At 45.0% G+C, this 23,014-nt stretch overlaps 1 protein-coding gene across 5 annotated transcripts in view; it reads left to right on the top strand.

Annotated features, from left to right (window-relative positions):
* Positions 1 to 22,208, top strand: part of LOC124038167 (echinoderm microtubule-associated protein-like 4) — a 95,363-nt gene extending 73,155 nt beyond the window's left edge. For all 5 annotated transcript variants that reach the window (XM_046353690.1, XM_046353689.1, XM_046353688.1 and 2 more), the window contains 11 exons: positions 418 to 553; positions 2,738 to 2,889; positions 3,038 to 3,163; positions 3,781 to 3,912; positions 4,170 to 4,237; positions 4,382 to 4,470; positions 4,595 to 4,692; positions 11,408 to 11,495; positions 11,739 to 11,837; positions 17,278 to 17,408; positions 17,565 to 22,208. In XM_046353690.1, the coding sequence (XP_046209646.1) occupies positions 418 to 553; positions 2,738 to 2,889; positions 3,038 to 3,163; positions 3,781 to 3,912; positions 4,170 to 4,237; positions 4,382 to 4,470; positions 4,595 to 4,692; positions 11,408 to 11,495; positions 11,739 to 11,837; positions 17,278 to 17,408; positions 17,565 to 18,113 (1,668 nt within the window). In that variant the 3' untranslated portion in view covers positions 18,114 to 22,208. The remainder of the gene's footprint in view (positions 1 to 417; positions 554 to 2,737; positions 2,890 to 3,037; positions 3,164 to 3,780; positions 3,913 to 4,169; positions 4,238 to 4,381; positions 4,471 to 4,594; positions 4,693 to 11,407; positions 11,496 to 11,738; positions 11,838 to 17,277; positions 17,409 to 17,564) is intronic.
* Positions 22,209 to 23,014: the final 806 nt, after the last annotated feature.

The following is a 23,014-nucleotide window of genomic DNA, read 5'->3' as shown; positions in this document are numbered from 1 at the left end:
AGTTATTTAGAGCGCACAGCCCTTCACACTGTGACCGAGAGATGCGTGCTGGGAGAAAAGGGTGGAACGGCAGCCCGCAATTCAGGGCCCGAATGAGCACATGCAGAACCGCCTCTAATTGCGGCCTGCAGTTGTACACAATTGTGCTGGGAGCTGACGTACATTTTTTCAGAACATGGATAGTTACAAAAAAAATCACAATCGTATTCGGAAAATTCTCCATTCACTATGATACTTGTTTTGTCCGAGCACTCTCCACACCCCTACCTGTCAACAAAAGTGAAAAACTTAAATAACAATGTGACGCTAGAATGTAATGTATACCTTTACCCATACAGTCTCTTTCTCTGCCCTAAACACAGACGCCAATTATTACACAGACATTTCATTCTCCCGTCTCTCCCTGTCCCGTTTCAGAAATACGAGAAGCCCAAGTTTGTTCAGTGTCTGGCCTTCCTCAACAACGGGGACATCCTGACTGGAGACTCTGGGGGCGTCATGTTGATATGGAGCCGGAGCACGGTGGAGCCGGCCCCAGGGAAAGGCCCCAAAGGTACACCGTACACCTTCTAGCTTACACTGTACCTTGAACATCACAAACGGACTCCCTCCACCTAGTGGAGCCGGCCTCAGGGAAAGGCCCCAAAGGTACACCGTACACCTTCTAGCTTACACTGTACCTTGAACATCACAAACGGACTCCCTCCACCTAGTGGAGCCGGCCCCAGGGAAAGGCCCCAAAGGTACACCGTACACCTTCTAGCTTACACTGTACCTTGAACATCACAAACGGACTCCCTCCACCTAGTGGAGCCAGCCCCAGGGAAAGGCCCCAAAGGTACACCGTACACCTTCTAGCTTACACTGTACCTTGAACATCACAAACGGACTCCCTCCACCTAGTGGAGCCAGCCCCAGGGAAAGGGACCCAAAGGTACACCGTACACCTTCTAGCTTACACTGTACCTTGAACATCACAAACGGACTCCCTCCACCTAGTGGAGCCGACCTCAGGGAAAGGCCCCAAAGGTACACCTTCTAGCTTACACTGTACCTTGAACATCACAAACGGACTCCCTCCACCTAGTGGAGCCGACCTCAGGGAAAGGCCCCAAAGGTACACCTTCTAGCTTACACTGTACCTTGAACATCACAAACGGACTCCCTCCACCTAGTGGAGCCGGCCTCAGGGAAAGGCCCCAAAGGTACACCGTACACCTTCTAGCTTACACTGTACCTTGAACATCACAAACGGACTCCCTCCACCTAGTGGAGCCGGCCCCAGGGAAAGGGATCCAAAGGTACACTATCACACAATAGCTCATATACCTTCTTCCACTGTACTTTAAACCTCGCAGGCAGTCCCTACACCCGGCCGTATAGTGCTACAGTACCGATGGCTCGGTGGATTGGGGCACGGTGTTTTGCAACACCAGGATTGCGGGTTTGATTCCCTCGCATGTAAAGCCATGTAAAGCCTACTGAGTATTTGTTTTAAACTTTAGTCATATGGTAAAAACCGTCTGACCATTTATCGTACATGAGTAACACAAGGAGGGAAAACCTTCCCAGTGAGTCTCAGCCACAGAGGAGAGCGACTGGAAGAGGGTGGTTTGAGACTGGCGAAAAGAAAACAGCCTTTGAAGGAGAGACACGGAAGGGAAAATAAAAGTGTGGCGGGGGAAGGAGAGTGGGTGTGCGTGTTGGCAGGCCAGAGTGCCCGGAGGGCGGAGGGTGTTGGGGAAGGTTTGAGCAGTAATAGTTTAGGTTATGGCGTACAGGGGAACTGGATGAGCAGGGTTAGGGGCCAGGCGTCATGGATGAAAAACTCTTCATCTCTTTTTGTTTACCTGAGCGTCCCCGGTGGTTAGACGGTGGGAAGGCGTGTGTCTCACAGGAACTTGGTTTCACCTTTTTTTAATTGGGGAGGACGGGGCTCGTGGTAAGGGCTGGAGCGGAATCAGTGGAACGGTATCAAATGGATCAAACGCATGAACTTGTACTGTTCTTTTGATCCCATTCCGTTGGCTCTGTTCCGGCCGTTATTATGAGCCGTTCTCCCCTCAGCGGGCTCCTGTGATGCGTGTACAGTATGTGTGTGTGTGCGCGTGTGTGGGTCCACATCTGTCTGAGCTCTGCGGGGATGAAGGTCATGCCGATGTGGGGGAGCACAAGCGATACAGAAACCGACAGAAACACTTATCTGATGCACGTTAATTCTACACACACGCACCCTCCCAATGCCACACAATATTACCCCCATTGAGAATTCCATGGCCTCAGGTTCAGTGTAACTAGCCTTGAGGAATGGGCCTCCCTCGCTGTGCATCTGTCTGTGTTGTCAGCAGAGAATGTCTTGTAACAGGAGGAGGGATCATCAGAATGTGGAGAATGTAGACACATCAAACGTAGACCACGCGCGCACACAGACGTGCGTGCTCGCACTCATTCGAACATGCCTTCCACAGCTATCTTCTTAACCGCGCGCGCGCACCCTCTTTAACCCCCCCCCCCCTCAAATGCTCCCCTGAGAAAACAACAAGAGCTGGCCTGTAGCGTGGTGTATAAACCACACTAACGAATGTCAACTATTTGTGCTATCCTATTCCCAGAAATCTCTGCTGTGAGCTGTTTTACAAGCCTCTCTCATTCCTCTCCCTCTTTCCTTCTGGGCAATTTTACTTCCCTCCCTCTGTCTGTCTGTCATTATGCCCCCCTCTTCCCCCCCTCCCTGTAGGTGCGTACCAGATCAGTCGTCAGATCAAGGCCCATGATGGCAGTGTGTTCACTCTGTGTCAGATGAGGAACGGGACCCTGCTGACCGGAGGGGGCAAGGACCACAAGATCATCCTGTGGGACCACGGCCTCAACCCAGAGAGGGACATAGAGGTGCCGTCTCGGCCGTGCAGAATGCAACACAAGACCCGTTCCACACCAATGCGCCGTGGTTTATGCGCAAACATACGAACGTAAATATGTCCCATGTTCAGTGTGATGAATATGAACGTACATCTCAATGTAGCTGTGTCCCCTGCAGGTCCCTGATCAATATGGAACCATTCGTGCTGTGGCTGAGGGCAAGGGCGAGCAGCTTTTGGTGGGCACGTCGCGTAACTTCGTCCTGAGGGGGACGTTTAATGACGGCTTCCAGGTGGAAGTCCAGGTGAGAGAAGTTTATATTTCTCGCTTTCTATTTCTCTCTCACTGCTGACTAGCTGACTGCCAGCACTACGTACTCCAGGTGTGTAAAACATCCAGGGTGTGAGAACCAAAATGCCAATTGAGGACTGCAAGGGCCCTTGCTATGGCAGCCCTGTTGTAGGGATGCCAGTGTCGGCCGCCTCACTAGCTGCTTTCCCAATCGTTTCTTCTCTGTGAGGAAGAGCAGAGCGATGGAGACGCTGCTATTTTCCAGAGAGCTGCGTGGTAAAACTCTGCATACATTTTCCAGCGATTTCAACTCTGTATAAACAGGCTTGGCAGAGATATTTATCTCCTCTTTTGAGGGCACCCAACTGAGCCCACCCCCTTCTCCCCTTGTCTGCCCCCTCTTTGAGGCACAGGTCATTAGAGCGTTAGTGGTGGTGTGTTTTCCAATGGCTTAGTTGGTTGGAACTTGATACTGTGGATTTTGATTCTCCCATACAGTAACACGGGCGACCATACAGAATATGTGTTAACTACTCTGCAAGCCGTGTTAACTACTCAAGTGTGTCGTCACATTGGATAAAGTGACTACATATCCGCACCCCCCCCCAACCTCTGACCTATCGCCCCTAGGGTCACACAGACGAGCTGTGGGGGCTGGCCTCTCACCCCTTCAAGGACCTGTTCCTCACCTGTGCCCAGGACAGGCAGGTGTGCCTGTGGAACTCTGTGGACCACTGCTTGGAATGGACCAGGCTGCTGGATGTAAGAACTAATATACCTCCCTGTCGGAACTATTCTATACTGCAGATTAAGAATACGCGCTCATTCACTGCCCTTTTTTAAGAGTTTTTATTCACAGACGTAATTGAAATGTTGCTGCAAGTTAAAAAAAAAAAATGTTTTGATTGAGATCAAGGCATGCAAACACATTTTGAGTTAGGATTCAGGCCTTACTCAAAAAACGACTTGTATGTTTGAATTGCGTCTCTCCCTTCCCTCTTGCTGTTTCTTTCTCTCAGGAGCATGGACACTGTGCAGACTTCCACCCTAGTGGTGCTGTTGTGGCCATCGGTACTCACTCAGGAAAGTAAGTTCTGCTTAACCCTATCTCGAACTCTGAAGCACAGCAATGGCTATTAATCCCATCTTTATCGCTCACGCTTGTATGGGAATAGTCCATTCTTCTAAATTCTCAGCGATGTTCTCTTCTCCCCCCCCCCCCGTGTCCCAGGTGGTACGCTCTCGATGCGGAGACCAGAGACCTGGTGGCCATTCATACAGACGGCAATGAGCAGCTGTCAGTCATACGCTTCTCCGTAGGTGGGTGGAGCTTGTCTTACACCCTGTCCTAACCGTAGACTTGGATTTGATGGGAGAATTGTTAAACCAATAAACGGTTAGGGAGGAGAATAAAATATGGTGGATAATTTACCTGTTCCTTCAGATGGCACCCTGCTGGCAGTGGGATCACATGACAACTTCATTTACCTCTACACCGTGTCGGACAAAGGACGCAAGTACACCAGATACGGGAAGTGCATTGTGAGTACATCACCATTAGTTTGTGTGTTTGAAGTGATTAGTGTGTGTGTGTGTGTGGGGCCCTAGGGAGTGACGTCTCCCTGCAGCTGGAGAGATGGATAGGATCAGTGCTTTCACAGTATGGTAATAACAGAAGAAGCAACAGGAGAGCGAGCGCGAGAGAAAGTCAGTTCAGATGGGGACTGATGGGTAACTAAATAATGGAGACACATGAGTAAATGAGGGATACAAAGTATATTGAACGCAGGTGCTTCCACACAAGTGTGGTTCCTGAGTTAATTAAGCAATTAACATCCCATCAACATCCCATCATATATAAAAATGCTGGGCATGCCATTATTTTAGCTACCATGGCAATGTCCCCATAGGTCGACAATCCGTGCCCCCGATCCACAGGGAACGAGTGTTCACTGAGTGGTATGATGAGCATGAAAATGATGTAAACCATATGCCATGGCCGTCTCAGTCGCCAGATTTCAACCCAATTAAACACTTATGGGAGATTCTATAGTGGCGCCTGAGACAGTGTTTTCCACCACCATCAACAAAACACACAATTCTAGAATTTCTCATGGAGAATGGTGTCTCATCCCTCCAATAGAGTTGAAGCTGTTCTGGCTCGTATTGGCCCAACACCCTGTTAAGACTCTTAATGTTGGTGTTTTCTGTATTTTGGCAGTTACCTGTATATACATATAGTGATGGGTTTAAATCCAGCAGGTTAGAGGTGAAGGTATACAGATCATGACCAGTAGACTAGGTTGTGATCCCATTAGGTCTACGCCAGGGCTGGGCGATATGGCCAAAATATTATACCACAGTATTATTATTTTTTTTTTAATTGAATGGTATTTTTGAATGGTATTTTTAGTTTTGGAATACTGTTCAATTCAACTTCAACCTAAACACATTTAGCACTTGTATCATTTCTGCATTTCCTGCACTCAATTGCAGTGTTGGCATAAGTACCCAATTGTCATACTTGAGTAAAAGTAAAGATAAGTTAATAGAAAATTACTCGATTAAAAGTGAAAGTCACCCAGTAAAATACTACTTGATTAAAAGTCTACAAGTATTTGGTTTTAAATATACTTAAGTATCAAAAGCAAATGTAATTGTTAAAATAATTTCAAAGTCCTTATATTAAGCAAACGAGATGGCTCCATTTACGTATTTTATTTTATTTTTTACGGATAGCCAGGGGCACACTCCAACACTCAGATATATTTTTTACAAACAAAGCATTTGTGTTTAGTGAGGGATGTTCTCTTGACAAGTTTGTGAATTGGACCATTTTCCTATCCTGCTAAGCATTCAAAATTTAACTAGTACTTTAGGTGTCAGGGAAAATGTATGAAGTTAAAAGTACAGTATTTTCTTTAAGAATGTAGTGAAGTAAAAGTTGTCAAAAAAAAAAAAATAGCAAAGTACCGATACCAAAGAAACGACTTCAGTAGTACTTGAAAGTATTTTTTACTTAAGTACTTTACACCACTGCTCAATTGTGATAAATTCCACACTGCCACGTAGGGCTGCACGATATAATCTAGGATTTATTTTTAACCAAATGTTGCAATTGCGATTTGACTTGCGAATTAGAGCAAAACTGTTGGAAACATGGAAATAGAATGTCTATTCTATCATTAGAATATATTAGTGGGAACTTTGAATAGTGTTTGAGATGACGACAAATTAAAATGCCAGGGAGGAGTTATTGTGACCGGGTAGGAACTAAAGTGTTGATATGTGTTTCTGAGGGGACCCTATAAGCTCTGGCTACATTGCATGTTTTCTCTTAGCTACGTCATGTGTCATGTAGCTAACATATTCTTGCTTTGCAACATTTATTACTCAGTAAATGTATTAGCTAGCTAGATTTGGCATTAGTGGCTAACAATTAGTGTCACAAGATTCATTTACATTTACATTTAAGTCATTTAGCAGACGCTAAAGTTAGCTTTAGCAGTGCAGAGCGCCTCCGTGATACAGAGGAGAGCAGTCTCAGTTGAATGACTAGTCTTGAAACCTGACTGATTTGGATCAAGAAGGTCATTCAGAGAGAGATAGTGGGAGAGCTGGCCAACGACGGCACGTTCAAGAGTTTTGGAGAGAAAAGAAAGAAGGGATACTGGTCTGTAATTGTTGACATCGGAGGGATCGAGTGTAGGTTTTTTTCAGAAGGGGTGCAACTCTCGCTCTCTTGAAGACGGAAGGGACGTAGCCAGCGGTCAGGGATGAGTTGATGAGCAAGGTGAGGTAAGGGAGAAGGTCTCCGGAAATGGTCTGGAGAAGAGGGGAGGGGATAGGGTCAAGCGGGCAGGTTGTTGGGCGGCCGGCCGTCACAAGACGCAAGATTTTATCTGGAGAGAGAGGGGAGAAAGAGGTCAGAGCACAGGGTAGGGCAGTGTGAGCAGAACCAGCGGTGTCGTTTGACTTAGCAAACGAGGATCGGATGTCGTCGACCTTCTTTTCAAAATGGTTGACGAAGTCGTCTGCAGAGAGGGAGGAGGGGGGGGGAGGATTCAGGAGGGAGGAGAAGGTGGCAAAGAGCTTCCTAGGGTTAGAGGCAGATGCTTGGAATTTAGCGTGGTAGAAAGTGGCTTTAGCAGCAGAGACAGAGGAGGAAAATGTAGAGGAGGGAGTGAAAGGATGCCAGGTCCGCAGGGAGGTGAGGATTTCCTCCATAGAGAGTCAAAGGATGCAGAGAGGTTCTGGAGAGCAATGGGTTGAGGAGGCAGAATCAGGAGATAGGTTGGAGAAGGCCTGGAGGGTAGGGGAAGAGATCAAAGGATGCAGAGAGGGAGAGAGGAGGGGAGAGAGAGCGAAGGTTGGGACGGCGCGATACCATCCGAGTAGGGGCAGTGTGGGAGGTGTTGGATGAGAGCGAGAGGGAAAAGGATACAAGGTAGTGGTCGGAGACTTGGAGGGGAGTTGCAATGAGGTTAGTGGAAGAACAGCATCTAGTAAAGATGAGGTCGAGCGTATTGCCTGCCTTGTGAGTAGGGGGAAGGTGAGAGGGTGAGGTCAAAAGAGGAGAGGAGTGGAAAGAAGGAGGCAGAGAGGAATGAGTCAAAGGTAGACGTGGGGAGGTTAAAGTCGCCCAGAACTGTGAGAGGTGAGCCGTCCTCAGGAAAGGAGCTTATCAAGGCATCAAGCTCATTGATGAACTCTCCGAGGGAACCTGGAAGGCGATAAATGATAAGGATGTTAAGCTTGAAAGGGCTGGTAACTGTGACAGCATGGAATTCAAAGGAGGCGATAGACAGATGGGTAAGGGGAGAAAGAGAGAATGACCACTTGGGAGAGATGAGGATCCCGGTGCCACCACCCCGCTGACCAGAAGCTCTCGGGGTGTGCGAGAACACGTGGGCGGACGAAGAGAGAGCAGTAGGAGTAGCAGTGTTGTCTGTGGTGATCCATGTTTCCGTTAGTGCCAAGAAGTCGAGGGACTGGAGGGAGGCATAGGCTGAGATGAACTCTGCCTTGTTGACTGCAGATCGGCAGTTCCAGAGGCTACCGGAGACCTGGAACTCCACGTGGGTCGTGCGCGCTGGGACCACCAGATTAGGGTGGCCGCGGCCACGCGGTGTGGAGCGTTTGTATGGTCTGTGCAGATAGGAGAGAACAGGGATAAACAGACACATAGTTGACAGGCTACAGAAGAGGCTACGCTAATGCAAAGGAGATTGGAATGACAAGTGGACTACACGTCTCGAATGTTCAGAAAGTTAAGCTACGTAGCAAGAATCTTATTGACTAAAATGATTAAAATGATACAGTACTGCTGAAGTAGGCTAGCTGGCAGTGGGTGCGTTGTTGACACTACACTAATCAAGTCGTTCCGTTGAGTGTAATAGTTTCTGCATTGCTGCTATTTGGTGGCTAGCTAGTAGTGTTGGTTACGTTGCGTTAAAAGAACGACAATAGCTGGCTAGCTAACCTAGAAAATTGCTCAAGATGTAGGGCAACTTTCTAAGCAAAGACAAACTAGCTGTTTGCAGATGTAAGAAACACAAACTAATATAGAACGCTAGTGGATTTACATTAAGATTGTTGCATGTGCTGCATTGACCATGCAGACTGAACGCAAGTGTCTCATGGTTGTGACAGGGGGCGTGGCTAGGTCTGTGTGGAAGGTGGCGCAGAGAGAAAGAGCGGAGAGAGATGACTCAAGTAGCGGAGTAAACAATTATAAAAATGGACATTACACATGGTGTATCACGTTTAACAAACCAAACATTCAAATACCGGTATAGAAGGTAAAGCAAAAACCAAAACCGGTCCCTGCATCAATACCGGTACATCATAAAATACTGTATACTGCCCAGCCCTAGTCTACGCTACAGTGGTCTGGACCCCACAGGGCCAGTGTGAATCACTCCACTGTTGTTTTAAACATTCTCTGGCCTCCACTTGGCTGCTGCTCAGTCTGCTGTCTCTATTTCTCTTTTATATCCCATGTTCTCTCTCACTCTCTCCTCTCACTCTCTCTCACTCTATATATATACGGCGCTCTGTCACTCACGCATTGGTCCGGCCTCTCTCTCTTTGTCCCTCGTTTTCCTCTTCTCCCTCTCATTCATGTAGTCTCTTTTTCATACATCACACCCATTTTCTCTCTCTCTCTTCCCTCCATCCCTGTGGGCTCATGGTCATCTGTGTGATGGATGCCAATGGTCAGTACCATGCTGCTCAGGTTGTGGTCACAGTTATTGCTTCTGCTGCTTGACCACTATGGTCTTGGTCCAAGGTTAAGCCCCCAGGCAACCTACCGTGCATAGCCTTGCAGCCACAGCAGTGCGTGTGGTATAGTGCTTTGTGTGTTTTTTAAATTTTTATACCAGATCACAGACTAAGTGCATAGCAGTCACGTTTTAGATTTGCTGAAAAATAAGCTTGGGATTGCATGAGAGAGTATTAAAGCAAGGTTCTCATTTGACGTGTTGATCATGTAAAAAAGACCCAGGGCTCCAGAGGGGAGAAAGACATTGTGGGAAGGTTGGTTTGAGGCGTTTATAGGCGTTGGCAAATGACTGGGCCCTTGTCTGTGAGCACAGCTCCACTGTAAAGCAGTGAGACGCACTGATATTAACTGAGTGTACAAAATATTAAAACCACCATCCTAATATTTTTGCCTTCAAAACAGCCTCAATTAGTCAGGTCATGGACTCTACAAAGTGTCAAAAGTGTTCCACAGGGATGCTGGCCCATGTTAACTCCAGTGCTTCTCAGTTATGTCAAGTTGGCTGGATGTCCTTTGGGTGGTGGACCATTCTGATACACACAGGAAACTGTTTAGCGTGAAAAACCCAGCAGCATTGCAGTTCTTGACACAAACCTGCGCGCCCGGCACCTACTACCATACCCCGTTCAAAGGCACTTAAATATTTAGTCTTGCCCATTCACCCTCTGAATGGCACACACAACACAATCCATGTCTAAATTGTCTCGAGGCTTAAAAACCTTCATTTAACCTGTCTCCTCCCCTTCATCCCCTTCATCTACACTGATTTTGAAATGGATTTAACAAGTGACATCAATAAGGGATCATAGCTTTCACCTGGATTCACCTGGTCCTAATGTTTTGTATTTTCTGTGTATAACTGTTTATGGGGTTTTTTAGTGACACGTAAATATGTCCTGTTTTTCAAATAAATAACTACAGGTTTCTACGTGTAAATAAGGAAATGCATAAACTGATAAAATACATCAACTTTGTGTGTGTGTGTGCACGTCGTTCAGTATGGAATTCCGATTTGTATATGTTTGTGTGAGAAAGTGAGGTCAGCAGCTGTGGAGTGTCTAGCTTGGCAGGATGTCAGTGACATTCCTGTGTGTAAAAGTGTGCGCGTTTGCATGCATGTGTATGATTGCATGTGTGTGTGGGTCTTTGTGTTGGAGGAAAGCCTGCAGACTTGAAGGAAATCAAACCAAGTGCCAAGATAGTCTAACAGAGATTTCCTCCCTGACCCTGAGTGAGGGGGAGGACAGACAGACATGTACACACACACACACACACACACACACGGTGTCTCCTCCTATGGGCTGAGGTGGAAGACTGGAGTTCGCTCCAACTTTTATAAAGGCCAAAATGTCACATGAAATGATGTGCAAAACTAAGCCAGCTGTACTATACTTGCTGTATATGTCCCTAGCTCCATTAAAATACCATTAACTAGGGCCTCCCGAGTGGTGCAGCAGGTCTAAGGCACTACATTTGGGGAGCTTGAGGCGTCACCACAGACATGGGTTCGATCCCAGGATGTGTCACAACTGGCCGTGACAGGGTCGGAGCATAATTGGCCCAGCGCCGTCCAGGTTAGCGGAGGGTTTGGCCGGGGGGGACTTTACTTGACTCATTGTGCTCTAGTGACTCCATGTGGCGGGCTGCGGGCTGACTTAGGTCGTCAGTTGAACAGTGTTTCCTCCGAGACATTGGTGCAGTTGGCTTCCGGCTTAAGCGGCAGGTGTTAAGGAGCGCGGTTAGGCGGGTCATGTTTTGGAGGACGAGTGACTCGACCTTTGCCTCTTTGACTCAACCTTTGCCTGTTGGGGAGTTGCAGCGATAAGACGAGTTTGAAATTGGGTCGCAAATGGATATCACAAAATTGGGCCTGAAAAAGTGGGTAAAATACAAAAACGACAAAAACTAGACCATTTAACTGTTTCCTCTCTCTAAATCATGTATCAAACGTTCTCACTCTGTGGTTAACAGGGACATTCCAGCTACATCACACATCTTGACTGGTCCCCCGACAACAAGTTCATCATGTCCAACTCAGGAGACTATGAGATCCTCTACTGTGAGTAGAGACGCCTTCAAATGACTGTCATGCTTCAGTGAGACTACAGCTTCATTGATGGAGCCTCATGCTATGTTACTGATCCATGAAGGACTATTTATCCCCCCCAAAAAATGTGAAAACCTTTTTAAAATAATTGGGCTAAACCATCGTACAGTATAGCTTATACCTTTTTGCATTACACTTCTGTTGTGTAGTATCCCCTTAAACTATGCCCTGACTTGGTTCTATCCTTTTTTGCAGGGGACATTCCAAATGGCTGCAAGTACATCCGTAACCGTTCTGAGTGTAAGGACATTGACTGGGCCACCTACACCTGTGTGCTGGGCTACCATGTCTTCGGTCAGTACCTGGGTTATATGGATATGGTGTGGGATTGGTTCTTCTGTTCGGCGTGATTCGTCCTCAAACACGTTGGCACGGTTCTTGGCTGTGCCATGCTTGCTAGATGTCTGCGTCTGTGTTTGTGTGTTTTTACTTTCACTGGTGTGGGTTTCATAAGCTTCTGTGGTTGTGTGGCTGCAATTTATGTTTCTATGAGTCCTACTACTGAACAGAGTGTGGTTTGAGAGTTTGCACATCAGCAACTTATCGCACGCACTCTTAGACGTTCTGCCTATTGCCCCGGTATAATTTTCTCTCCCTTCATTCATCCTCTCTTTTTTATTCCATTTTAGATGTCGTACGCAAGTTTGTAGCATTGAAAGGAAATCAAGAGCTCTAATTTGAATAATAGGAATTTAATGTCCTTCCATTCCAACTCTCGTTCTGCTACCAGAATTGTCCCTGCTGTGCTTTTCACTACTGGTGTTGTCCCACTGCAGCATGGTGTGGTATCTCTCTCGTTCTTTCTTTATTTCTTTCTCCCTCTTTTTTTTGTCTCTCTGTCCATCATTTTGTCACTCTCCATCTCGTTCTCACTCACTCACTCACTCACTCACTCACTCACTCACTCACTCACTCACTCACTCACTCACTACCCATCCAGTTTTTTCTTTCTCTCTTTCGGAGGGACTTGGGCTCAGAATAATAGCCCCACATTAGCCCCCCACTCCACATATTTCAGTTCTTTATGGGGCTGGAAATATAGTTAACTCTTGACTTTCAGATTTCACAGTTCTCAGCCAGTAGATTGTCTGAGGCTACAACCAGGGGTGTAGTGATTAGGCCCCAAAATTAAAGTAGGCAACAAGCCTTGTTGTAATCTGATATCCAGGGGTTAATTGAACTGGGAATTGGGAAGTGGGGAGCCCTCCTTTTTTCTGACCATTCCAAACCAAAAGCTGTTTTATTGCTTTTAAAATATAGGTTGTGTGAATGTAATTGTTATTTTCACGAATCTGCCCAATAGGCTAGTGCAATTTAGGTTTCATGTAGGCCTATTGGTATGAAAATAAACACGACTGAATAACTTGATATTTACATGTCCTGTTCTTGGCTTCAAAGCCAATAACAATTGTAGGCTATAGCAAATGTGAATTTTTATGCTGTCACATAATAATAATTGAGATAATGCAAATCATTTATGATTACTTAGTTGGGCTAACTTTTTTTTTAGCTACTTGCTGTAGGCCTACTTCATCATTCTTTGCCTGCATCCCTAATCCCTACCCGTTAGCCTACCTGCCTCTGCTGTAATATTCTAACAGGTCAACTCTTGCTGGCCAAACATCATTAAATATTGCTAAGTTATATAGCTATAGTGTGGATAAAGGGTTTCTTTTTAAAAAATTTAACAGGCAACCAAATGGTGCAACTGCTGCGTAGGCAACACAATAATCAGACAGAGACAAGTTGGCTCAGGGAAAAATTTGCACGGGCTACCTTGTGGTTGGCTACTATGTTGCAATGTCAATATTCTCAGAGCCGCCTTGTTGATATAAAATGGTTCAGTAGCCCCCGAGACGCCTCGTTTGTTATTGCAATGCTTCAATATTCACCGTTTTCTCTTCCCTTCCCTGGCGAATAATGCAGAAAGGCAAATGTGAAAATGAGCTGGGCACTCACATTATGAGGAACAACTCTGAATGCATCGCAACGAGACAATGGTGGTGGGAAGGGCACGAGACGATGACACTGTCATAATACACTGTATGCGCCATTCAACAAATGTGGCTTTAAATAGCCTATAGCAGGGGGTCGGCAACCTTTTTCATGTGGAGTGCCGATTTACAATTGATCCAGTGGAGGCCCCTCAGAGGAAGGGGAGGACCATTCTCCTCAATATATTTAATAAAAAATAGTAAAACATTAAAGTTATCCTTTTTAGATCAAACTATACTAGATATATTCACATCACCAAATAACTGATTAAAACACAAGTCTACAGTAGCCTTAGCAGCACCGGAGGACAGCTAGTTTCCGTCCTCGTCTGGGTACATTGACTTTAATACAAAACCTAGGAGACTTATGGTTCTCACCCCCTTTCGTAGACTAACACAGGAATTATGACAACTTCCAGAGGACATCCTCCAACCTATCAGAGCTCTTGCAGCATTAACTGACATCTTGTCCACCCAATCAAAGGATCAGACAATGAATCTAGTACTGAAAACATAAGCTACAGCTAGCTAGCACTGCAGTGCATAAAATCTGGTGATTAGTTAACTCCAAGAGAAAGACAATAGTTGAACAGTTTTGAGCAAATTAATTTCTTAAATGGAGGAGAAGCAAGAAAGGGAGTCAATTTTATACACCTGTCATCAACATGTGGTTGAAATAGCCTGTCAGTAAAACACTAATTTGAAGGAATGTTCACTCACATGATATATATATATAGTGTGTGTGTGTACAATTATCTGTAAGGTCCTTAATTTGAAACACAGATTCAACCGCGAAGACCAGGGAGGTTTTCCAATGACCCGCAAAGAAGGGCACCTATTGGTAGATGAATAAAAATAAAGCAGACATTGAATATCCCTTTTGAGCATTGTGAATGTATTAAATACTATTTGGGTGGTGTATCAATACACCCAGTCACTACAAAGATAAAGGAGTCCTTTTAACTCAGTTGCCGGAAAGGAAGGAAACTGCTCAGGAATTTCACCATGAGGTTAATGGTGACTTCAAAACAGTTTGATGGCTGTGATAGGAGATATACAATAATAACCTAATTGACAGAGTGGAAAAGAAAGAAGCCTGTACATAATGAAAAATAATATTCCAAAACATGCATCCTGTTTACAATAAGGCACTAAAATAAAACTGCAAAGAATGTGGCAAATATATAACCTTTATGTCCTGAATACAAAGCGTTAAATTTGGGGCAAATCCAGCACATCACTGAGTATCACTCTTCATATTTTCAATCCTGGTGGTGGCTGCATCATGTTATGGGTATGCTTTCATCTGCAAGACCTAGAGTTTTTTTAGGAAAACAATGCAGGTGTGCAAAGCTCATAGAGACTTACCCAGAAAAATCACAGCTGTAATCTCTGCCAAAGGCCATTCTAACATGTATTGACTCAGTGGGTTGAATACTTATCTAATCAAGATATTTTCATGTTTTATTTATTTATTTACTTACTTTTACAAATGTACACATTTTTCTTCCAATTTGGCATTACAAAGTATTTTGTGCAGATCGTTGACAAAAAAAATGTTTAATCCCACTTTGTAACACAAGTGGAAAACGTAAAGGGGTGTGAATACTTTCTGAAGACAGGAAATCAAACCCGATATTTTTTTAGTTCTGTAATATTTTACTGAAAGGGGTGAAATACTAAAAATCTCTTCATGACAATTAGGCATAGGTCTCCTACTTTTTGACAAAACAAATCCACTTTACTACAGTACGCACTCTTTCTGACAGTTGTACACAGAGTATATTGTTTTTCAAATACAGTGTTTCGTTTCTGCACGGGTCAGGTTCACCACCGTATAATTAATCAGATATCACTTCATAAAATGTTTTGTTCAAGAGACTGTTCCAGTTAATATTTAAATGTACGAAATTGTCTGATAATCAATCATTTGGTTCCGTCACCGTATTAAAATCCCCACATACACTACCGGTAAAAGGTTTTAGAACACCTACTCATTCAAGAGTTTTTATTTTTACTATTTTCTACATTGTAGAAATGAAATAACACATATGGAATCATGTAGTAACCAAAAAAGTGTTAAATAAATCCAAATATTCCAAATATAATATTTGAGATTCTTCAAATAGCCTCCCTTTGCCTTGATGACTGCTTTGCACACTCTTGGCATTCTCTCAACCAGCTTCATGAGGTCTTCACCTGGAATGCATTTCAATGAACAGATGTGCCTTGTTAAAAGTTCATTTGTTGGTTTTTCTTTCCTTAATGCATCTGAGCCAATCAGTTGTGTTGTGACAAGGTCGCAATGGTATACAGAAGATAGCCCTATTTGGTTAAAAAAACAAGTCCATATTATGGCAAGAACAGCTCAAATAAACAAAGAGAAATGACAGTTCATCATTACTTTAAGACATGAAGGTCAATGCGGTGTGGGTGAACAGATGATCTCTGCATGTGTATTTCCCGCTGTAAAGCATGGAGGAGGTGTTGTGGTGCTTTGCTGGTGACACTGTCTGTGATTCATTTAGAAATCAAGGCACACTTAACCAGTATGGCTACCGCAGCGTTCTGCAGCTATACACCATCCCGTCTGGTTTGGGCTTAGTGGGACTATTTGTTTTTCAACAGGACAATGACCCAACACACCTCCAGGCTGTGTAATAGCTATTTTACCAAGAATTAGAGTGAAGGAGTGCTGCATCAGATGACGTAGCCTCCACAATCCCCCGACCTCAACCAAAATGAGATGGTTTGGGATGAGTTGGACCGCAGAGTGAAGGATAATCAGCCAACAAGTGCTCAGCATATGTGGGAACTCCTTCAACACTGTTGGAAAGCATTCCAGATGAAGCTGGTTGAGAGAATGCCAAGAGTGTGAAAAGCTGTCATGGCAAAGAGTGGCTATTTTGAGGAATCTCAAATATAAAATATATTTTGATTTGATTAACACTTTTGGTTACTGGATGCTTCCATATGTCTTACTATTATTCTACAATTAACAAATATAGATATTTTTTTTAAAGTAAAAATAAAGAAAAACCCTTGAAAGAGTAGGTGTTCCAAAACTTTTGACTGGTAGTGCATAATTACTGAATATCTCACACGTACATATCCCGTTAGCTTAATAAATTATAGCTTTTTCTTACTTGCAATGCATTTTGAGTATACTGTACATTTCTCACTTATTTTTGTTCAATAATAATTCATTGATGTCTGCAAAGTCATTATTGTCTGCAATGTTATTGTACGCTTCTTTTTGTTGTTGTTGATTCGCCTACCTTCATCTTTCTTTTTATCTTGGTTTTGGATTGGGAAGTGTGAACAGTGTTTCACTCCACCTGCTTTGGGGGGGGGGTGTATTTCCACACACCCCACTTTGCCATACCCTAGGTTTAGCTGAACTGACGCCACTGGCTGTAACTGATAGGACCCCTGAGAATAGAGATTGCATACGTGTGTGTGAAGTGATCACTATTTCTATATGTGCATGCATATGTTTTTGTACATACCCGTGAGAGAGGGAAAGTAGGATAGGGAGTGTATTGAGCATGTTAGAGTGCATGGAGAGGTGTATGAAGTCTCTCTTACAGAGTTTGTTTGCCCCCTGGTGGTATGCTTTTGACATGACTTTGTGTACGCGCACATATGGAAAGTACACACAGGTTCACTGCTCAGACTCCATATTTGAATTGTGATAGTGGGGCAAAACCACCAATGTGTGTGTGTTTTGTGTCTTCCAGGAGTGTGGCCTGAGGGTTCCGATGGCACAGACATCAACGCCCTCATCAGATCCCACAACAGGAAGGTGATCGCTCTGGCTGATGACTTCTGCAAAGTGCACCTCTTCCAGTACCCCTGTGCCAGACCCAAGGTAAGCCAGCCCTGCCCCTGGGCACCAGCCACTTACTGAACACTGCTCAGTGCTACCATCCCTGTACTAAGCGTAGACTGTATATACTATAACATTCTGTAATATTTGCTTCCAATCATAATATAATGTGCTGACATACGTCTCCTTCCTCCGCAGGCACCGAGCCACAAATATAGCGCCCACAGCAGTCACGTGACTAATGTGACCTTCATGCACAACGACAGTCACTTGGTGTCCACTGGCGGGAAAGATACCAGTGTCATGCAGTGGCGTCTGGTGGAGAAGACCCCCTCATTGGTCCCCAGTGACTCTTCCCTCTCTCTGGGGGAGGGGCTCCTGCATAACTCCAACCCCCGCGTCACCATCCCAGCGGTGCCCCTGACGCCCATCCCCACCAAGCCGGCCGTGACGCCAATCGCGACCCCAACTCCGCCCTCCGTCCTCGACCTGACCTCTGACCCCCCAGCGGTGCCCTGCGGGGATACGGCCATCGTCACGCCCACCCCACCACCCACCGAGCCCACGACCAATGGACGGCAGGAGAGCTCCCCTGAAACCACTCCCCCATCCGGGATGACCCCACCCCGCTCGGAGTGTACCCCACCCCCCTCCCACAGCACGCTGAGCCCCAAGGACAGCCTGGACCCCAGCGATGACACAGCCACTCCTAGTGACGAGGGCCGCCCTTTCACCCCACCCTCGTAAAGAGCGTCACTTGTGATGCAGCCTAGTGCGCTCTCCTGCTCAGCACTCCCCCCTGGAGGCACCTCGATGTCACTGCGTTTCTCAGGAGAAGCGCAGCAGGGTTCAATATTTGCTGTTCAGGTTTCCTTTGTTTTTCTTTTTAGTTTCTTTTCATGCTCTTCTTTTTGTTTTGTTTTGAAGTCTGTGTTAATTGGATAAGAATGGAGGGTGTAAGTGAGACAAGCAGTGATATTAGTGGCTGATGTTTTGTTTTACGCTGTCACTCGGCCTTGTGTGAGGAGAGAATGTTGTGATTGTTCTGGGTCGTACGGTTAAGTCAAGTCTGCAGATGAAAGCTCTGTGAGAGAGGGACACACAAGCACACAGACGTGCAAACACTAGCACTAATACACAAAGACACACAAAATCACACTCCAACATCACTCCTTGATCAGCCAAACAGATGCAGGATCATTTACACAGTTCAAATATATTTGTAATGTTGCGATCATAGATACTCATATAATACTTGATACCAAGTATTACTTATGTCTTTATACACAAGTATATTATGCTACAAGAGCCTAGTGCCTCTTCCCTGAGCCTAGCTAATGCTAGGCAGGTACCCCTGGCTAATGCTCACTCCCCAGTCCAGCCCTTTGTCAATACTCATCATATAGTCTTTAGGCTATGTTACCATAGAAACTTAAACCTAATCCTAGCTCAATAATGCAGCAACCTGCAATAACACACCATAGCATACTGTGTGACCAGACACAACCAGTTATACACATGCAGCTAATAGCACATACACTCCATCATTCTGGACTTTCAATCAGGTGTGTGTGTGCGCACGCGCCTGCAGACTGCTTCATGGCAATAAGCTGTTCTCTCTGGTAAGAGTCCCTGCAGGAAACTCATCCATCCAGTCTCGCTGTAAAGGCCAAAAAGGACTCTGATGAATAATGGTCCATAGGATATCCTGTGGCCCATGGACATTATGACCACAGTGAACCACCAGCGACACACGTACCCAGGTGACTCTCTCACCTGCTCGCCCTTAAACGTGCTACCATTTTTTTTGTTGTTAGCGTTTCTTTTCATTTTCATTTAGGATTTAGACCTTTTTAAAAGCTCGTTCTGGGGAGTGTTCCTTCTCTGCTCTATGGACTGAGATGTTTTTAAGATTTTTTTTTTTTTTTTTAAGTCTTATGTGTGTGCGAGCTGCCGTTTACACGTTGTGTCATTCCGGAGGAGGGTTTGTCCAGCCCCCCCCCCCCCCCATCCTGCAGCAACTCAGGACGGGATCACGCTCACAGGAATACACAGCCAACAGAGAGCGAGAGAGACTCTTCTCTTCTACACGGTCTTATCTTTATCCCCTCGGTGGGAATGCGCTGGTACATTTCCACAGACATGGCATAGAGGGGAGAGAGTGGGAGAGAGAGAAAGGCTTTGCTGTTTTTCAGCTGGGAATGGAGGAGAGAGTGTTTTTGTTTTTTTAATGCCTGTCTATGACTAGGGAGAGAGAGTCCAATGCCTTCTATGGCAAGGAGGACTGAAGAAAGGTGGAAGGGATATGTACTAATGTGTATGTGCTGCAATGCACAGTAAAGGTTTAGCTAGTTATACAGGATTGAATGATGGAAGTATTTTTCCAGGTTTGTCATTATCAGAAAGAAGAGCAAGGACTGTGTAAAATGCACGTGGTGTAGATTCATCTTTTTTAAATATATATATCCTCTCTGTTGGTGAGAGATGAGTGAGGGACTGTAAGTAAAGTGCATGTCAGTGACGATGTGGTAAGATTGGTAGGTGGCATTGACAGGGTTGTAGTGAAGTGGTAAAGACATTGGTAATCCTAGTGAAAGACTGTATGAGGGCATGGTTGTATCAGTGTTATACAAATGTTTTCTAACGTTGTCCTCAAAGATGTAGACTTCCAGCTGGTCCACAAAGAAACTCTTTCTCTTTTTATAATATAAATTGTCTGTTTTTTTTTTGGTGTGTGTTTTTCGCAAATCAACAGCTTGTGCAACTGGGAATGCTTTAACGTAGGTAGATTTTGTCCTGTAGTTTTTGTCATGTGGTTCTGTAGTTGTAGCGAACATGGGATTGCCTTCCCAGAATGCTCTGCTTCTGAGTGCATAGAACGTGAACACACTTGTTTAACCCCGTACAATATCTCATGACCTCAGAATACGCCTCCTACAATGACAGGTGTCAATGTATGACTCGTACCCTAGGACAGGGGTGTATGACTCGTACCCTAGGACAGGGGTGTATGACTCGTACCCTAGGACAGGGGTGTATGACTCATACCCTAGGACAGGGGTGTATGACTCATACCCTAGGACAGGGGTGTATGACTCATACCCTAGGACAGGGGTGTATGACTCATACCCTAGGACAGGGGTGTATGACTCATACCCTAGGACAGGGGTGTATGACTCATACCCTAGGACAGGATTGTATGACTCATACCCTAGGACAGGGGGTATAACTCATACCCTAGGATAGGATTGTATAACTCATACCCTAGGACAGGGGTGTATGACTCATACCCTAGGACAGGGGTGTATAACTCATACCCTAGGATAGGATTGTATAACTCATGCCCTAGGACAGGGGTGTATGACTCATACCCTAGGACAGGGGTGTATGACTCATACCCTAGGACAGGATTGTATAACTCATACCCTAGGACAGGGGTGTATGACTCATACCCTAGGACAGGGGTGTATGACTCATACCCTAGGACAGGGGTGTATAACTCATTCCATGGAGGGCCTAGTGTCTGCTGGTTTTTGTTTTTTTCCTTTCAATTATAACCTTGACAACCAGGTGAGGGGGAGTTCCTTACGGGTAATCAGCGACCTTAATTCACCAATCAAGTAAAATGGCGGAGCGAAAACCCACACACTCGGCTCTCAGTGGAAGGAGGTTGACACGTGCCCTAGGATATCTGGAGTCTCTCCAGAACACTAAAACCCCTGTTTACAGGGCGCCATGTGGTCTTGCTAGATCTTCCCATCCAATAATTGTCCATTTTTTTGTTTGTTGATGATGGCGGTGGAAAACGCTGTCTCAGGCGCGCGCTCCAGAATCAATTGGGTTGAGATCTGGTGAATGAGACGGCCATGGCACAGGATTTGCATTGTTTTCGTGCTCATTAAACCATTTAGTGACCCCTTGTGCCCTGTGGATGGGGGCATTGTCATCCTATAGCCATGGTAGTCAAGATAATGGCCAAAATGATACATTACCCTAAGTATATGTTAATTGCTTAATTAACTCAGGAAACACACCTATGTGGAAGTACCTGCTTTCAATATATTTTTTATCCCTCATTTATTCAAGTGTTTCCATTATTTTGGCAGCTTCCTGTAGATCCACTGAACCATTACTCAGTGCTTTCTTTCACCACTAGGAGGCACACTGCAGCTCACCCGCAGACCAAGCATGTACATGCATATGCAGTACAGTGTGGAATAATAGCTCTTTGAGTCCTCATAAACTATGGTCCCAAATGTGCTCTTCTTCCCCTGGCAGGTGTTATGGTGGGACAGTGAACTGGCTTTGAGAGTGCCTCCGCCCACAGTCTATCTGGGGATGTCGCTCCTCTTGTTATTCAAGGATATTCATGGCCAACTCATCTCACGCCATTTAGGCTCTGTAGTGGTCTGCCAATCAGAGTCCTACATCAGATATGTTTCTTGAATGTTGCGCTGACAAATTTCCTTGCCATAATGAGGGGAGTGGGGGGTGAGGTGAGTTTTGCCTATGTTGGTTAAGGGGAGGGAAATATTTTCTTTTAAGGTAGGGAGGGTTAGTAAGGTGCGGGAGATGTGGACACCAGGGCATCCTATGTACTGGGCCCTGACAAGGATCTGATATTTTTGAGAGACCGAGCGGTTCATTTATGTCTATTCAAGCAATCCATCTTTTGAGGGGAATTTTTCTAAAGGGCTTGTACAGAATCATGTTTTCAAGTTAGATGGGCTAGTATCCAAAACACACAAAGGGAAGCGAGTTTAAACACAAAACTCCTTGACTGGTCTGAAACCTCATCCCTGTGAATGTATGTTGAAGTGTCCTGGGGGGGGGGTCTTCCCCCAAAACTCCTCTGCAAAATGGCTGGCACACCCATGCCAATCGTCCTAGGGAAAATTGAGTGGGCATATTTGTGTGCCCACTCTGATTATCAAGTCTTTGGGTTGGGGGAGGGCAAGGACAGGTGCAACCTTTTTTGTGATATCAGAATAAACGGTCATCACCACCCATGATGGTTATACTGATAATGACAATGTTGAAATGATATAATGTTGGTAAGATATGACTGACAAATGTTTCACATGACAATGTTTGAGCCAATCTGTCGCTCATGCATTCCTGTCAATAGACAGAAAAAATACTGAAGATAAAAAAATATTAAAAAAAAAAAATAGAAATAAACATCTCAAAAAAATAAAAGCTTTGTTTGAGTATTTTCCCCACTCAATTTTCACTGATTTCAATGTTGATCTTGGTCTGAATGTTTCGTGTTTATAAAAGGGTGTAACTACAGTAATTAATTCCAGTATACTCACTTTCGTCACTATCATCTGAGTTTGACAAAGTTCAAGTTGAATCCTTCCTCAAACATCTCTCCGTCCCTGAGCTTGTTTGTCTGGTGTTCTGTAATCGATCTGAACCCGATGATACCTATCCTGGTGTGTGCGTGTGTATGCATGCATGCGTATCTGTGTGTTTTATGTCTGTATAGTGAAGAGGTTATTCATCTCACTGTCTTCCCTAGTTGATTCTGGATGTGTCGGTCTATAGTTTGGTTCGTACAGTGAACAGAGGTTTCTGGCTGTGGTATTCGACTGTGTGGGTAAACCGGGGACTAGTGCCATGCTGATTTTAACATGTCAGGAGGT

The sequence above is a fragment of the Oncorhynchus gorbuscha genome, linkage group LG06 (assembly GCF_021184085.1).
Source record: "Oncorhynchus gorbuscha isolate QuinsamMale2020 ecotype Even-year linkage group LG06, OgorEven_v1.0, whole genome shotgun sequence".
In the NCBI taxonomy this organism is placed as follows: domain Eukaryota; kingdom Metazoa; phylum Chordata; class Actinopteri; order Salmoniformes; family Salmonidae; genus Oncorhynchus; species Oncorhynchus gorbuscha.
Note: the sequence above shows the minus strand (reverse complement) of the source record. Positions and strands in the feature narration are given on the sequence as shown.